This window comes from Mobula hypostoma, chromosome 9 (assembly GCF_963921235.1).
Source record: "Mobula hypostoma chromosome 9, sMobHyp1.1, whole genome shotgun sequence".
Classification (NCBI taxonomy): domain Eukaryota; kingdom Metazoa; phylum Chordata; class Chondrichthyes; order Myliobatiformes; family Myliobatidae; genus Mobula; species Mobula hypostoma.
This window is the reverse complement of record NC_086105.1, coordinates 124,436,524-124,455,685: the sequence shown is the minus strand read 5'-3', so window position 1 is coordinate 124,455,685 and position 19,162 is coordinate 124,436,524. Positions and strand designations below refer to the sequence as shown.

At 40.5% G+C, this 19,162-nt stretch overlaps 1 protein-coding gene across 1 annotated transcript in view; it reads left to right on the top strand.

The window, feature by feature from the left end:
• Window positions 1–19,162, top strand: part of xylt1 (xylosyltransferase I) — a 283,246-nt gene that overhangs the window by 186,626 nt on the left and 77,458 nt on the right. The window contains exon 5 of the mRNA XM_063059068.1: window positions 9,897–9,977. Within this exon, the coding sequence (XP_062915138.1) occupies window positions 9,897–9,977 (81 nt within the window). The remainder of the gene's footprint in view (window positions 1–9,896; window positions 9,978–19,162) is intronic.

Here is a 19,162-nt window from a genome sequence, read left to right as displayed (position 1 = left end):
ATAATGTTAGAATGAGGCTTGGCCAGTCTAAATAGCATTAGCATTAAGGATTGATTGCAGTCTTCATCCTGACAAGTTGTATCTGAAACGTTGATAACAGTTCAAGTTTTATAACCCTTTCTTATCAAACAAAATGAAAAGTAATTTAAAATTTCTGTAGAAATAAATTTATTGTGAAAGGTCTTGGACTCAGATCTTTCAAGTTGGCAATAAATGTGCTAGTATGAAGGTTATTGGCTCCTGCTGTCACACAGGGGGCACTGATAGCAGACCCAAATGCAAGACACAGACACTGAAGAACTAGGAACAGGACTTGACTAGAGAGCTGGGTTAGAGACTTGACTGGATGCAGACTAGTAGCTGGGACAAGAACACAGACTTGGGCTAGGACATTGGCTAGGCAAGCAGGACCAGAACTAGGAGCCTGGGAGTCAGAGACTGGACAGAGCGCCAAAACCTGGGTCTTGACTCTGGCTCAGACCCCAGAACTAGGTGAGGACATGATGTGGCCTCAGGTTTCTTCAAGGCTTGGGTATGGACTCCGAGCCAGAGACTGGGCAAGGACCCAGAACCTGGGTCTTGACTCGGGCTTGGACTCTGACTCCAGAACTAGACGAAGACATGTCGTGGCTATGGGACTGGACATGGAACTCCTACACAGGACGAGGCACACAGACAGGATGAGGTTCTTGGACGTGGCTTGGACAGGACAAGGGAACCCCAGCACCAGGCTGGCGTGGTACTCCTGGGCTGGGCGAGGCACATGGACAGGACGAGAACACGAAGCCTTGGCTAGGTCAAGGGAGACAGGAATGCAGAGCCTTGGTCTTGGAAGACAGGAACACAGAACCTTGGTCTTGGGAGGACAGGTATGCAGAGACTTGGAACACAGAGCCAGGACCCCTCCTTGGGAACAGGACTTGGGGCCAGGGCTCTACACAGAGCCAGGACCCCTCCTAGGGAGTAGGAGATAGGGCCAGGACTCATACACAGAACACAGAGAGACAGTTCCCAACACAAGGTAGCAGCAAACAGCCAGACCTACCTAGCAAAGGCATGGACACAGAGACAGTTCAAAACAATAGACAGTTCCTTATCTTGCTCCAGCAGTTGAACTTGACTGCAGTGCAGGCAAGGCTCCCAAGCAAGGTTAGGCTCCAGGTGAGGTGAGGTTAGGCTAGGCTCCAGACACTGGTTGTAGGGCAAGACTTCAGGAGAAAGAGGCAGAGAAGGGATATAGACAGGGGGTTTGAACAGGAACAACCCAGGAACTGAAGCTGCATCAAGGAGCTATTTATGTAGCCAGCCCAAAATGTGAATCAGCTGCCTCAATTAGAACACCCAACAGAAAAACAGGGAAAACCAGAAAACCTGGAATGAGGAACGATGGACCAGACCATGAACCGGAATCCGGACTTCACGCACCGGACCATGACACCTGTAGGTTACCCCAGTGTATCTGGGGTGGATGTAATAGAATCAGAGTACACTAGATGGGCATGTGGGAGGGAGAATAGATTACAGGAAGATATGTGGGTATGTGAGATTGATAGATTGGTTTTGAAAGCCTGCTTAGACAATGGGTTGAATGTTCTCTATCTCATAAGAGAATGATGAGGGTTAGAGTTATGCAGAAATGCAGAATGATAAGGAATCAATGTAGGGCGAGCAGGGTGTGCTGTTGACATTCCTTCAGCGTGATTGACACTTGAAGTAGACGGTTGATGTTTTGGGTCAAGACTTTTCATCTGGGCGGAGGGGAGATGACCAGTATTAAAAGGTGAATGAAGGGGTGGATCAAGAACTACAAGGTGATAAGTGGATCCAGGTGGGGGTGAGGGGTGTTGGCGATTGCTAGGTGGAGGAGAGGAGAGCAGAAATAGCAATAAAACTGGCAGATGAGAGAGAGGGCGACAAAAGACTGAAGATGTTAGAATCAGATGGGAGAGGAAGGGAATGGAATGCAGCATTTAATCAAGGGAGGCGGAGAGAGCAGATGTGAATGGTGGGAACATTATCTTTCTAGATGCACTGCCTGGAAGAGCAACCTTGAGTTCACAGAAAATGATGAGTAATTTAACAGTCTTGGCTTTCCACTGGGTGCAATATCTATAGGGCACTGGTAATCTCTCTGATTCTTCAAGCTACAGAACTGGAAAAACATTAGAGAAAAAGAAACAAACATTTGATTCGAATTTATCCTATCATCTTTCCAATACTCAAGATTAGGGAACCTCCAAGCTCTTCCAGAATGACAGATCAAACACAGAAGTCAAACTTGGATGGAGCCTATCAACAAGAGGTTAAGAAGGTCATCTGTGATTAAATATTGGTAGTGAATGACAGAGTTGTGTTTGAGAGGTAACATGACAGAGATTGTCCAGTTCATTAATGATTGGGAAGAAAGTGATAACTTTGCTTTTGGGAGGTTTCTTATATTCTGGAAAGTTTAACAGCATTGATTCTGGCAAGCTGGAGAGGTGGGTGGGACTGTAGTACTTGGGGTGGGGGGGGGGGAGATTGCTGGTATGATCATGGGGAAATGGACCAGTGGAAGCCATTATTGTTCTTCCTGACCCACTGGCAGTATTAGAAAAGCATTTGCCTTTTTACTCTGCTGCTTGGATAGTGATGAAATAGGGTTATTTCTGTAATCAAATGGCTCCCAGGAATCAACTGCCTATCTTGCAATCTGTAAAATAGGAAATTGCTTCACATAAAGTCTCATTTTTACACATGATTCCTTTTATCTTCAGTGAAAAATGTAGCACATTGAAAAGTTGGGTCCGAGAGAGTTGCACACTTTGATTTTCTTTATGAGCCCACCATGTCTCAGGCAATTTAATAATATGATAAGCTCCATTGAGTTCAGCAGTGCGTACTACGCACTAGTAATCTCCTCACTGTTGACCAATGCATATAAGGCTTCACGTCTATAAAACTTGTTGCATTGTTACTTAAAAATATGAGAACTTGTCTTTGGAAAGTCCCACATGTTTTATGCATATCTGGCTGTCCATCAGAGCCACCAATCCCCACTCTACCAGCCATTTCAGTGGTGAATCTCTAAATCACCCCACCCACATTCAACTCTTCTCCAGACGACAGATCATGTTCCTTAAACCTCTAGTCTACTAAAATGGTCTCAGTAAATAGGTTCAAACAGAACATTTCTTGCCCCCACTCTGCACCAATCACTTCGCAGACCTCAATAGATGCATTCAAATTCCAGTCACTAAAGAGTAGGTTCAAGGCAGATAGTGTTTGTGCTTGAAATTGTTTTAAATATTAACCTCCCACCTAGCTCAAACCTACTCATTTTTGCAGCTTAAATTATTCTCATTGCTTTCATTTGTCAGACAGGGGGAATAGATTATAGAACATTCATAAAAGGAATCCTATGTAAGGTCAAAGATCCCTTTCTGCAAAGAAGCAAAAGCATTTATGAAGCATAGATAGTTGTTTGAACAAAGACTATAAAGAATGAGGAGGAGTGGCGATTAGACTAGATGGCTATGGTTGAGAAAAGCACCACTGTTGACTTGATGAGAGATTCCCACTTCACAAAAGGCACTTTCATTTTTTATTTGTTCGCGCAATGTGATCATTGATATTAATGCCAGCATTTTATTTCTCTGATGGGCAGAAGTTTTGCTGCTACTCCAGTGAGGTTACTACAAAGCTCCCATTTCCATATGGCATTTGACTTCATGACAATTGTGAGAGTATTTTCTGATACTTTTAATTTTAAATATTAACTAGAAGTATGTGAAGCCACAGTAAATAACACGGAGATAAGACCAGGAATACAAGCAAGCATGTAATTTCTTAAAGCATGAAAGATGAACTATTTTATCACTGGAATATCTATACCAGAGAAATTCAAATGTATTGCAATAAATAAACAATCAATTAACAGTACAGTATTTTATCTATTACAAGCACTCTGTGAGATAATATCAGAAGGAGAGATTGTACAGTATTAAGAGTGGGAATTGCCATTTAATCCTGTAAAGCAACAGAGAGTGTACCAAGTAGAGCTGCTGTCACTCAGCTCCAGTGATGTGTGTTCAATCCCGACCTCCGATGCTATCTGGAGTGCCTGCATTCTTCCTTCGAATACATCATCCCAAGGATATACAAGTTGGTCATTTCATTGACCACTGTGACTTGTTCCTGACGTGTAGGTCAGTAGCGGAGTTTATGGGAATTGAGGGACAGTGGCAAAAATAAAAGTGGCATTTGTGTAAATGGGCATTTGATGGTCAACACTGACAGTGGGCTACATTTTCAATATGCCTACAGTGTTTGATTCTATGACTAAAAACCAGAACACCTAGGAGTAAGGAGGTTAGGGATGATACTAGAAAAAATGTTCTTTCACCCATGTGGTGCTTATAACGTGCAATGCTTTGTCTGAGAAAGTGGTGGAGGCAGGTGCTCTCATAGCATTTAAAAAGTATGTAAAGCCTTTTAATCACCAAGACATGAAAAGCAGTGGATCAATTGCTGGTAAGAGGGATTAAAATAGATGAGTACAGCGATCAGTGTGGACTTGATGTGTCAAAGAGCTGGCTTCTGTGCTGTAGAACTCCGACTTGCTAGCTTAGATTGTGGGGTCTCCGAGTGGTTTCTATAAATGGTTGATACATTCTTCAGGATCAGGTGTCTGCTTCCTATCATGTAATGTTGTTCCCTTTTGGACTTGCGTGTTTGTTTTCTTCAGCATTGCAAATCAGCGATGGTCATGATCTACTGAATGGTAGAATGGGTACAGATGGCTGAAGAGCCTATCCATGTTCCACTGTTTGACATCTGCTTGGATATTGGGGAAGGTTTGATCAGGCAGTGCAGGAAGTGTCTACGAGATGTCCTCAGTGTTTTAGGTGATGCCAAGTAGGGAACAAGTACCAATTAAATAACTAGTCAATTTTGCCTCTTTGGAATTGTTGCGACTATGATCAAAGTCACCGGGAGACACTGAAGCTGGTGGAATAGAAGTCTTTATTCTGCACAACAAGCAGGCATCATACTGGAGACATTCTTGGAAGAAATGGCCACCTGACCCGATAATACATCACATTTGATATGTTAAAAAACAAAGATAACAACAGGGCAATTTCTACAGTTGCAATGCATTCATAATGCTTCCTTTGAGTTGCACATAATTTCCAACACCTGTATCTTCACACCAACACACCCAAAATGCGTGTTAATCACCTCTCTTTCAGAGATACATTCATGCATAAGCGGACATCGCAGGAGAATGGTCTGTTTCCTGGTTTGCAACCGACCCCAGTGTGCAGCTCCAGGAAGACCATTATTCTGAGATGCATTTTAAGTTCAATCTATAGTCCACATTCAGATCTGAGGACTGGTTGCTGTTGAAATTAATATTTGCTATACTGTATTGCATAACTCCAGAATACGCCTGAACAGAATCATCTGATTCTTCAGCAAATCACTTTGTTTTTGCCGTCAAATTAGATAGACGTACTGTATTCATTTTGAAGGTATTACTTTTATGATCATTTACCAGACTGATAAATGCAAACCAGATGAAACTACACAGGATTCAAGTTTTCTCACCTCCAGAATTCCTGTATGTTTTATAAATTTCTGTCATTGAGTATTTTCTAATCTTTGAGCTCCATTTATGCAATCAATAATTTCCAAAGGCTTAATTCTGTTTGATGGTGTTTTTTAATGAAAAAGTATAATCACTCTTATACTGTGAACTATTAGGGAAATGACATTCTCCCCTCCTGATGTTATAGGCTTTCCATTATTACACAATGTAATTTGCAAAAGATAAAAAAAGTACTGTATTAATTAATGGTGTATGTTTATTTATTGCAGTGAATTTGATTTTCCCTGGTGTAGCTCTTCTTGTGATAATATATCTATCTTTCATCCCTTCAGAAAGTACTTAAGTACGTGCATGTCATCTGGTTTCTGCATTATTGATTATAGTTTCGCATAGTCCTTTTAGAACATAAAATTGAACCCATTCTATTTTGTAAATGCTGGCCAAATAAGTATTGCTGTGCATTTGGAACCACTTATTTCCTTTATAGATTCAATGAAAATTTGAGAAACAAATTGATTGACAGTCGGTATCCTTGCCATGGGTTTCACAGGCACCAGACAAATGTATGGTCAGCCAGCGAGGGACAGAGTGCTATCTGAACACCTACTTACAAGAACTAAAATTCTATTTTCCACTGCTCACTCAACAGCAGCTGTAGAAGACTTGAATTGTTGTATTGTAGTTGTCTCCAATGGTCTTGCAAGTTGGAAAGGACTGCTGTAAGGCATTATTTGAAGTCACTGTATTCTTCAACTCCTTACTGTAGCAGGAAAGAATTCTACTTTACCCAGTTTGTGTTGAGAAACAATGATTGTAGCAGTAGTTTCCAAAACCTTATATACATTCTAACTAGGTACTGAAAAGAACCATAGTAACTATTTATTCTGAATCATCTTAAGTAGAGATTTGTTGTTGTGAATGAACATGGCTCTTATCGCACCCCATCACAGCTACCTTTGATTCTGTAGAAATGTTCCAACAATGTATCCACTTTCATACAATGCAAAAAGATACAAGCAGTGGAGGCTTGGTTGAGGTTTCTGCCAAGTTTCTCTATTTCTTTATTATTATTATCGGTGGGGGGGGGGTGCGGGGAAGCACCTACCAGGTTTTACTTATGATCTGGATGGGTTAGTAAATTTTCAGAAGACACGAAGATTGCTGGTGCTGTAGTTTACAACGGGACATTGATAGGATGCAGAGCTGGTCTAGGAAGTGGTAGACGGAGTTCAATCTGGAAAGGTGTGAAGTGATACACTTTGGAAAGTCAAACTTGAAGGCAGAGTACAAGGTTAATGGCAGGATTCTTCGCAGTGTGGATGAACAGCGGGATCTTGAGGTCCATGTCTATTGATCCCTCAAAGTCGCTGTGCGTTAATGAGGCACTTATGTGGTGTGTTGGCCTTCATTAGATGGGGAACTGAGTTCAAGAGCTGTGATGTAATGTTGCACCTCTGTAAAACCATGGTTAGACCACACTTGGAATATTGTGTTCAGTTCTGGTCACCTCACAGGGAGGACGTGGAAGCTTGGGAAAGGCTGCAGAGGAGATTTTTTTCAGCATGCTGCCTGGATTAGAGAGTTGAGGAGAGGTTGAGCGAGCTCGGGCTTTTCTGTTTGGAGTGAGGGAGGATGAAAGGTGACTTGATGGAGTTGTATAAGATGATAAGAGGCATAGATAGAGTGGATGGCCAATGCTTGTTTTTTCCAAGTGGGATTTGGCTAATACAAGAGGGCAATATCTTAAGGTGATTGGAGGAAAGTATAGGGCAGATATCAGAGGTAGGTTTTTTACATGGAGAGTGGTGGGTATGTGGCGTACACTGCAACAGATTATGGTAGAAGTGGATAATTTGGAAGATTTTAGAGACTCTCAGATAGGCATATGGATGAAAGAAAAATGGAGGGCTATGTGAGAGGAAAGAGTTAGATTGATCTTGAAGTAGGTTAGAATGTTGGCATAACATCGTGGGGCAAATGGCCTGTTATGTGCTGTAGTGTTGTAGGTTTTATGTTCTAATACTATTTTATACAGTTTGAGTACCCCTTACCTGAAAATCCAAATTCCAAAAACCTCTGAAATCTGGATTTTTTTTTTGAGTGCTGACATGACGTCACAAATAGAAAATTCCACAAGATGCTGAGAAGGTTCCCAGGCAATGTGCAGATCTCTGCTCACCACAGACAATTCTAAGAAGTAACCTCACATATGTAGTGAACAAAAGTTAATGAAAAGTAGAAAAACACTGCAGAAAGTGAAAAACGAAGATCTCGATTGTGTTAAAAGAATGGATCTGTCAGCTCTGGAGTGAACATATGCCACTTAAGGGAATTCTGATCGTGAAACAAGTAAAGATCTATCACAGTGAACTGAAAATTGAAGGTAATTGTGAATATTCAGCAGGCTGGTAGCAGAAATTTAAGAAAAGGCACAGCATTAAATTAATAATGATTTGTGGTGATAATGCATCGTTTGCTGATCATGAAGCAGCAGAGAAATTAATTGGTGAGTTTGTGAAGATTGTCATTGATGAAAATCTAACACCAGAACAAGTCTACAATGCTGATTGTTTTTATACCTTACATAAAATCTAAATAAAAAGTAAAACATAAAGATAATGAACTGTAACCTTTTAATCAAAACACAGCCTCACAGGTGGCGACTGAAAGCCGGCTGCAGATTCAGGTATTCCCCGAGGCTGCTCTGCTGGTTTTGTTACCCTGCACACATTTCATTTTCATTATATTATTGGTATGTCATCATTTTTTTTTCTGTTCAGTACATATGTGTGATGAACAAGTATAAGACAAAGACTGCTTACTGGTAGCAAATAAATTCAGAGTTGAAAATGAGGGCAATCCCAAGCTATCTTATTATATATTTGAAAATTTGAAAAACATCCGGAACACTTCCAGCCCCAAGCATTTTGGATAAGGGATACTCATCCTGTACCACCGAACGTAATCAGCTCTTTCCATTTCATTGAGTTCATTTTCCCATTTAAGCGCCTTTGTGGAACATAGGGTGGAATCATGATTTAGACTGCCCAAATCTCACTTATACCCCCCACACTGTTCCTAAGGTTGTACTTGCTTTTGCTTGGCTCCCTTGGGTCTTGAAAACTCATTTCTGCTCCTGTCTTCTAAAGTGGTGTTATCCTTGAGCAACAACTAGGCTTCAAGTGTCAGACCCTAGGTCTGAGTTCTTCTTAAATGCCCCTGATATTTAGAAACATTTGAAATACAATTAAATTAAGTTTGCATGGTAGCTTATTGTGAGGCACAGTAGTTTGTATGTTCTCCTGTGATGGTGTGGGTTTGCCTGGGTGCTCTGGTTTCTTTCCACATTCCAAAGATGTACAGGTTAGGGTTAATAATTTGTAGGCTGTGCTATGTTGGCACCATAAGCGTGGCAAACTTGCGGGCTGCATCCAACAAATCTCGTACAGCGTTGTTTGTTGATGCAAAACAACAAGTTTCACAGTATGCTTCAACGTTTCAATGTACATGTGACAAGTAGTTATTCTTTTAAAAAATGTGAATATAAAACAAAATTAAAAAGGACAGCAACTTAACCAAAGGTTATGAAAGTCAAAAACACTGCAAATGTTGGAAATCTGAAAAACAGAAAATGCTGGAAACACTCAGAAGGTCAGGCAACATCTGTGAAAATATAATGTTACATGGCAAAGAAGGATAAAGGATCTTTGATCTGAAATATTGACTGTTTTCCAAGATTTTCAGGTTTTATTTAACATTTGCTGACCTTTAGATGAAGAAGAGGTGAGGTATGAAGTTGTGTGGCAAACTGTGGTATTTTTCTGGCCGGGCACATCCTATAATGGGTCTCTCAGCTGAGACCAATCAAGAAGAGCCTCCACTGGACAGATGGAGGGGTTACATGCAGTAACACCTAACCTCCAGCACCCAAACTACAGTCTGACAGAAGGATCATGTTTAAACTTCCCAAACAACTGTAGATGGAGGAGTGGAACTGTGGGCAACCCTGTTCATTTTACCATGGTCTTCCCTCACAAATGAGGGTTGGTTTCACCAATCTGAATAAGTTAAGGGGTGAGCAATGTGACCAGTAACAATGCTGAAAAATTGTTAACATAGTTCTCTTCTGAAAATAACATGCAAGCATATCATCAAAGTCCATATGAATTCACATAGTTAACCTATTGAAACAATGAACAAGTATAGTTAACAGTAACATTGGTTGTGATATTTCTAATTATTTGACTGTAACAGTTTATTAACCAGAGATGTATTATTAAAGTATACTTTTTTATTTGTTCTATAGAACTAATGATCAGCTGGTGGCTTTCTTATCAAGATACAGGAATATGAATTTTCTGAAGTCTCATGGAAGGGATAATGCAAGGTATTGTGCCTTTCGTACTTGCTGCTTGTTGCCTGTGTGCATTTCCAATCTAACTTATGAATTGATTTTCCCAGGCTGCATCTGTGATTTGGTCAGCTTTTCGACAGAGGCCACATTGGTGATAGTCAGATCTGCTGCCCAGACCCTAGTATTCACATCTGCCCAGTCATAGAGTTAGTACAGGATAGGTTTTCTATGAAAATCCTGTAAGTGGGGTGGGGAGAGATGGGAATAGTGTTGGGTATAAAGATAGAATCATAGCTTTTTAAAATTGAGACAAGGATACCACTTGCTAACTCACAATTTATTCACCCACCATCAGAGGTTTAGCACCGAACCAGAGGACCTATTCAGCTGAGAATGTGAACAAAAATGCCCTTGTCTTGTACATATTGATGCATGCAGCAGCACCAATATAAATTACCTAAGACACGAGCAAGATTTACCTTGAACTGTCCTACTTATTCTGCAATTTAGAGATATGATTCAGAAACATCCAATCTGGACAAACTTCTTGAAATAACAAATAATTTATAAAAATCTATTGTATAGAGGGTCAAATGACCTAAACTAGTTTATTTATATATGGATTTACAATCTGATGCACAAACTTAAATTATTTTGATTTGTACTTTGTACAAAGCTTAATCTCTGTATTGAATTCCAGTGGAGATGCTTCAGCAATACATTCTAATGCTGGAGTCTCTTTTAGACCTTCTACATGATTTAACTTTGGTGTCATTTTTGTTGAGGACATTAACTTATATTGTAGGGCACGCTGTGTTGATCTTTAAATAACATGAATATGCACAGGCTTGTAACTCACAGTGTGAAAGCCATAATCAGCAATAACTTCCAGGCACTGGCACATTAACTGCTGGCTGAATAAAGTCCATGCAGCCTAGTGATAGAAAAGCCATCAAATTGTTGAATAATAGTGCAAACATTACAGACTTAAACTTCTTCATCCATTGATGGGCATGGTTTCTTAGTTGCCTTCATTTGATTTAGGATTTTTTTTACTTATTTAGAATTTTAAATTACATCAAGCAAGTCCTTCAGAACCACTCAGTCCTTCCCGTTGTACCGAGAATATGCGTAATGAAGTGACCCCCTGTACCTAACAAAGTAGCCACAAGAAGTATGTTCGTGATCTTCTGCTGCTGTAGCCCATCCGCTTCAAAGTTCAACATGTTGTGCATTCAGAGATGCCATTCTACATACCACTGTCAGCTTGAACCAGTCTGGCTAGACGCCTCTGAACTAATTAACAATGTGTTTTTGCCCACAGAACTGCTGCTCACTGGATTTTTTTTTATCACACCATTCTCTGTAAACTCTAAAAACTACTGTGTATGAAAATCTCAAGATATGAGCAGTTTCTGAGATACTCAAACCACCCCATCTGGCACCAACAAACATTCCACAGTCAGAGTCACTTAGATCACATTTCTTCCTCATTCTGATGTTTGGGTCTGAGCACAACTGAATCTCTTGACCATGTCTGCATGATTTTATGCATTAAGGTTGGCATGATTGGCTGATTGGAAATTTGCATTCATGAGCAGGCGTACCTAATAAAGTGGCCAATGAGTGTATAAAGCCACTGAGGTGAGGTATGGTACAGCGATGTGTGCATCACCTAAAAGGTGATCACCATGGACAGTAAGCGGAGAATGTGTAGAATATCCATTGCACGAAGGTCCTTGATATCTCAGAAAGGACAACTCCTTAATGCTTTATCAGCATATGTCAGTACAGCACACTTGTCCCTTGATCAACCAAAGCATTTTGGTTACTAAAGGTTCAAGATTGTTTCATGTCATTTCCAGTACTCAAGTGTAAGGGAGAACAAAATAATTGCAAGTTTGGTTCCGCTGGAGTACAAAGGAAACACAATAAGATGAAGAACACAGTAATAAAAAAGCACAATAAATAGAAATAGATAAGATAACTTATATACATAGATTGATGGTATGTCCATAAAGTGGTGTTAGCCACAGGAGCACATCTGAACATAAGGTGACTCTGACAGAAAATAGGAATACTGTAGTAATGATGTTGAGGGGGTGTGGTGGGATGGGTTAGTGAGTGGAAGTGTTGCTGTCCCCTTTGATAGTCTTCACACTTTGGGTGAATTATCAGTAACTTAAAATAGGATGAACCCAAAGAGCAATGGAGTGTACTATTTGTAGTAGATGTTTTCAGCACTTGTGAAGCCAAAGTCAGCCATCCAGCTTATAAAAGGGGGATTCTATCTCTGCTCAGAATTATTTGTTTGAGCTATACTCTGTGTGTCATTAGATATAACTGCTTCCATGCTGATTCTAAAGAAGAATTCAGATCCCAGCTTTAATGCAGAAAAAAACAGAATGTACAGTACCTGTTGCACTGGGAATAAGATTAAATGATGGTGCTAGATGGCAGGCAGGTAGATACGCAGGAATCCCACCTCTCCCGGAAGTTCCGGGAGTCTCCCGCATATTGATAGCGGCTCCCTGATGCCCAGAAATTATATACAATATCCCGGAAATAAATTTTTTTGAGAGTGAGAGCAAGCATCTTGATCTCTTTTCGTCCTAAGTAGACCCATCAGTTTTGTCTGTGGGCGGGCTTTACAATCGACCTCAAAAATAATGACAGTGTTGCTCGCTGCACTGTTTGCAACAGTGACTTTTCTATTGCCCATGGTGGGTTAAAATGTAAAAGACATGTTGAGATGAGTTCAACAGGTGTCATTCGTTCATTAGAATAGCTAATGTTATTTAAACTAGCTGGCTAGCTGCTAAGGAGCTGCTCTATTGATGTCCTACGTGATGAGGCCAAACTCCCTGTAGACTTGCTTAAAGTTGTAATAGAATAAACATGATAATATAGTATAATATAATATAAATACATATTTTAATGTCACATTTTCTGCACATACCCAACTTGGTTTACAGATTAGACAAAATCACTAAACAAAGTATTACATACACGTTTGGAGGTCGACCGGGGGGAGGGGGGTGATACGGAGTTACGGGGGACGGAGGTGCTACCTCCCTGAAATGAGTTTTTGCAAGGTGGGATGTTTGGATACGCCACTACCAAAGGAGGTGTAAGGCCTCTGCTAACCTGCAAGTCACCCTTGGGTAAAGTATAGCACCTGCCTAGCCCTCTGATCAGGGTCACGTGATGCCATGGGAGTAGGTGGTGGATGGTCGTATGAACAGCTGATGCATATCGCAAGTCCTGGTTATGCGACCACTGACACCAGGCAGACAGTCTCTGAAGAGAATTATAATGGCTGGGGTCACCTGTCTTGTAAAGTCCAGAAGAAGGCATTGGCAAGCCACTTCTGCCGAAAAGTTTTCCAAGAACAATCACAAACGTGAGACCGTGATCACCCACGTCATGCGACACGGCACAGAATGATGGTGATGGTGGTGGTGTCTTTACAGGAAAGCTTTGAAAGTCAGCAGAGCAAAAAGAGTTCAATTATGGATCTGTAATTTGCCCATCAAAATTTCCTGTAAATACTGCATCCAGTCAATACTTTACACCCGGTTTCTGAATTCAAAAATCTATCCTATTATATCAAATCACAGCTGAACATCAATCGCCAAAATAAACACAACATGGAACCATGCAGTCAAAATGCCTCATTCCTAATTGGAAGGCTTGATATCCAGTGTCATCACTGCTGTGCCATTACCCATTTGCCCTCTATGAGATGAAGGGCAACTCTGGGCAGTGCTTTTTGTGCAGATTCTCTGCATTAATATCAATGATTATCTTCTTAGTAGTCTCTGGAGATCCTGTGGTATCACAGAATTGGATTTGTCTTTTTGGCTTGTAGCTTTCTAATCAGTCATTTCATTATGTAAATTGGACATGTTCTCAGTGGAAAAGAGATGGTGAAGAGGTGAAATGGATGCTGTCTTTAGGATTCTGAAGGCACTATACCTTGCTATTTTACCTTGTACAGAGCAATAAAAGCAAAAGTCAGTGCTTATGCTTAAAATATGGGGCCTGGGGGACATTAGTAAAGTTTCACCATTTCTACCAATACATATAGAAAGAACTGCTGCATTCACCTCTAAGTGAGCTGAGATTGCTAGCTAAGGACAGATCTGGTTTTGTTTAAATATGCATAGGTTTGATGGCATTGTTTTTAACAAGTATATCCTCTGTAAATTACTGTATAAAATAGCTTTCCAGTGTGGGATATTAAATTCTATTAAAGACGGGCTGGATGTGTGATATACTGAGGGAATGGGCCATTTTTCGTGGACCCACTGTGGATAGTACTGTTGGCAGTGTGACCTTCCAGCATGCCTTTGAAAGGTGCCATTACTGCAGCTGGCAAATCATCCATGCAGCCCCAACTCAGCTGAACATAGTAATAGAAACATAGGGAACCAGTGTTGGCCACTGAATTTCATAGGCCAGGCCCCTTTGTTACATTTTTGTTGGGCTATGTTCATCCGTTTCACTGGCTTCATCACAAAGTTCGATGGTAGCCAATGTAAGTGGGAAGATTAGATTGGTCTTTTCTTGTTGCTACCATCGGGCAGGAGGTACAGGAGCCTTAGTACATCACCAGGTTCAAGAATAGTTAATTACCCTTCAACCATCAGGCTCCTGAATCAAAGTGAATAACTTCACTCAACTCAACACTGAACTGATTCCACAACCTATGAACACTCTTTCAACGACTCTACAATTCATGTTGTCAATATTATTTATTTATTTATTGTATTTTGTACACTTTATCTTCTTTTTACAATTTGGTTGTTTCTCAGTCTTTGTGTGTAATTTTTCATTGATTCTGTGTTCTTCTGTGAATGCCTGAAAGAAAATGAATCTCAGGGTAGCATATCATGACATGTACGTACTTTGATAATAAATTTATTTTCAACTTTTGGTCAGAAGAGGACTACCCGTGCTTATCACCAGTTTGTACAGCAGCTATTTATTCTAGCCCAGAAACTAGTCCCTGATGTAAACAGAAAGGAAATGCATCTTGAAGGCTTCTTTGCTTTTAACTTTTGTGTAGGGTCTAAAATAGCATCAAATGCATTTCATTGAGGAGGGAGCTACAGAGCTGCCATTTATCACAACCAGACTGTCACTAAATTGGGCTAATAGTGGCAGTTCTGTTAAATGTCTCTTCCAAGCTAACTTAAGAGATTTGCACAATGTCAGTCAGATGCTATTCTGGTACAATGGACTTTCCCTCCCTTCAAACATCACCAAAAACTCAGCCTCAACAAATTTCACCACAGTGCTGGACTCCATCGGTCATATGATTGCTATGTGATTCTTTATCTCAGCTTCCTTTGGGAATAGACTCTTCTCTTTCACTCATCATCCTCTAAAACAAGGTGTGTTGTCCTCTGACTACAGCCAATAGGCACAGAGCATCCAGCTTGCTTGACCTCCCTTGTAATCACTTTTCACTGAGGTTTCCTATGATGAAGTTAACTCTGGCAAAAACTAATGCAAGTCAGTTGGCTCCACGGGTTCAAAGGGGTCCAAGTACCATCAAGGAAATAGGAATAAAATGATAAGGAAAATCTGAAATACACGCTATCTCAACCAGGGCATCCTTTTCATTTCTTCTGGACCCTGGATGTATATTTCATGTGAGTATACTTGCCAAATGCCACTTGAACAGGCAGGATAGGCCTGTACACGAGGAAATCTGCAGATGCTGGAAATTCAAGCAACACACATCAAAGTTGCTGGTGAACGCAGCAGCAACTTTGAAGATAGGCCTGTCCTCAGTTACAAATTAAAAACAGTGGCTACGTTCTCAAGGCAAGTGCTTACACAACTGCTCTTCCCGTTGGGGAAAAATAACAGGAGTTATCCAGAAAACCTAGGCTGCCTCTGGTAATGATTTGACATTTGACCTTTGACATTCAAGATTCCTTTCAGCAGCAACTTGCCAGGTATGTTTTATATCAGTCTAATTCAAAGTCAGGGTAGTTCCTGAACATTGTTGTGATCTCAGTTCTGGATAACCTTGCCACTTCAGTCACAAAGGCTAAATATGGACCCAGAAATTCTTACTTTATTTAGAGATACGGCTCAGAACAGCCCTTTCCGGCCCTTCGAATTACACCATCCCAAAACCCCTGACAACATAATCACGGGACAACTTACAATGACCAGTTAACCTACTCGGTACATCTTTGGATTGCGGGAGGAAATTGGAGCTCACAGGGAAAACCCACAGATTCCATGGGGAGGATGTACAGAATCCTTACAGATGATGCCGCAATTGAACTCTGAACTCTGAACTCCACCCTGAATGTTGTGCTAACCAATGTACAAAGTTTAAAGAAAATTTATGACCATAGGATATAGGAGGAGAATTAGGCCATTTGGCCCACCGAGTCGGCTCTGCCATTTTCATTCATGGCTGATCCAATTTTCCTTTCAGCCCCAATCTCCTAACTCCTCCCCCACCCCCCGTATCCCTGCATGCCCTGACCAATCAAGAATCTGCGCAACATCTGAGTTAAATATACATAAAGACTTGGGCTCCACAGCTGCCTGTGGCAACAAATTCCACAGTTCACCACTCTCTGGCTAAAGAATTTGCTCCTTATCTCCATTCTAAATGGACACTCCTCTTTTCTGAGGCAGTGTCCTCTGGTCTTAGACCCTCCCACCACTGGAAACATTCTCTCCATATCCACTCTATCAAGGCCTTTCACTACTCAATAGGTTTCAATGAGGTCATCCCTCATACTTCTGAATTCCAGTGAATACAGGCCCAAAGCAATCAAACACTCTTCAAATGACAAACCATTTAATTCTGGAATCATTTTCGTGAACCTCCTTTGAATCCCCTCCAGTTTCAGCACAACTTTTCTAAGATAAAGGCCCTAAAACTGTTCAGGATACTCCGTGAGGGCTCACCAGTGATTTATAAAGTCTCAACATTACATCCTTCCTTTTATATTATAGTCCTCCTTAAGTGAATGCTAACATCGCATTCACCTTCCTTACCACAAACTCAACCTGCAAATTAACCTTTATGGAATCCCGCACAAGGACTCCCAAGTCCCTTTGCACCTCAGATTTTTGTATTTTCTCTCCATTTAGAAAATAGTCAGCACTTTCATTTCTTCTATCAAAGTGCATGGCCATACTCTTCCCAACACTGTATCCCACCTGCCACTTCTTTGCCTATAATCCTAATCTGTCTATGTCCTTCTGTAGTCTCTACTTTCTCAAAACCACCTGCCTCTCCACCTATCTTCATATCGTCTGCAAACTTTGCAACAATTCCATCATCCAAATCATTGACATATGACGTAAAAGGAATCACTCCCAACGTAGACCCCTGTGGAACACCACTAATCACTGGCAGCCAACCACAAAAGGCTTCTTTTATTCTCACTCTTTGCCTCCTGCCAATCAGCCACTGCTTTATTCATGCTAGAATCTCTTCTGTATTACCATGGGCTCATAGCTTGTTAAGCAACCTCCTGTGCGGCACCTTGTCAAATGCCTTCTGAAAATCCAGGCACACAACATCAACTGATTCTCCTTTGTCTATCCTGCTTCTTATTATTAAAATACCCATATGTCACCATATTCACTCCTGGGATTCATTTTTTTGCAGGCATACTCAATAAATCCAATAACCATAATAGAGTCAATGAAAGACTGCATCAACTGGGCATAAAACCAATGTGCAAAAACAACAAACAGTGAAAATACAAAAAGAAAAAGAAAAATAAATAAATAAGCAAACAAACAAACAAACAAACAAAAACAAACAAGCAAGCAATACAAACCAAGAACATGAGGTGAAGTGACCTTGAAGGTGAATCGTTAGTTTGTGGGAATGTTTTGGTGATGGAGCAAGTGAAGTCATCCCATTTGGTTACCACTACACTACAGCGCATGCATGCCATATCAGTAACCACATGACAATTGGTACTGAGAGTAGTTGTGGAAATATTGAGTGAGAAAGATTGGTTCAGCTTTTTTATCTAAAAGGACGATTTAGGTAATGGCTGAATAAAAGGCGGAATATCAGAAAAGGCAATACAGTATTTGCATTTAAGTTCACATGAACATTCACTTCAATTTATATTCTAGCTTGTTTCTAAATGATTATATAAGCCACATTTCATTTGTACTAAAGGTGTTGAAAAGTTGAATTAGATATTTTGTTGCATAAGGTTACTAGATTTGTACAACTTTGACTGATTTGTAAAAAAAAATGACATTTATAGGAAATGATGGTCTGTTCAAAGCCAATGTACACCTCCACATTCATTCAGCTGTTATCCCATTATTTTAATGAAACAACTTAGACAGCAAATTAGACAGAATATCCTTCCTAAGATCTGCCAGTGATCTACACTTGCATGTATTAAATATGTGTCGTAGAAATGTATGTATAATGAACTATGCTTCGAAAATTTTAATTTAATTGAAGTCAAAATTTCAGAATTGGAACTCGTGCATTATTTGCTGTACCATGCAACTATTTCTTACACTAAGGGAATTCAGGTGAATTGCTCTTTTCTGATGTCTGTACTCCATACATCCTCCTAACCTTCCATATCTGGCCCTATCAGCTTGTCCTTTTCTCCTTCACGTGCTGCCCCAGATCTTCCTTAACCCAATAGCTCTTTTTTTTCACCAGTCAAACTGATTGAAGTGATCAAGTCTATTAATTTCAATCCATTAAATGAATGGATTATCTTTGGGATTTCACCAGTTACTTTATCACAGTGTCCACCTGGCCATTCAGAAGAAAATCATTGTTTTTTGTTTTACAAACGTTATATTCTGGATTCCACTAAAAGACCTCACCCGAAGTTGGAGAATGGTGGAAATTTTCATTGATTACCTCTATAGAATTTCACTGCCAAGTGTACATTTGTATCTCTCTGCCTCTGGTGGGATAAGTGCTGATTATTTCTTGTGCACATTCTGCTGGATTCCTTGACCCTGTCAACCTTTACCCATCTCCCCAACCCAGAATTATCCCATGGGAATGGGAGAGGTAATCTGTGAAACGAAAGGGTGTTTTAGTATCTCAAGCTGCCTTATTTCCAACCCCCCACCCCCCTCCCCCTTGCACCCCCAATCTATCTACTGAGAGTTTGGCTTATTACTCCCAGTATCTAATGCAACCTGTCCCACTTAGCTCTGCTCTTGTTACGGAGCCA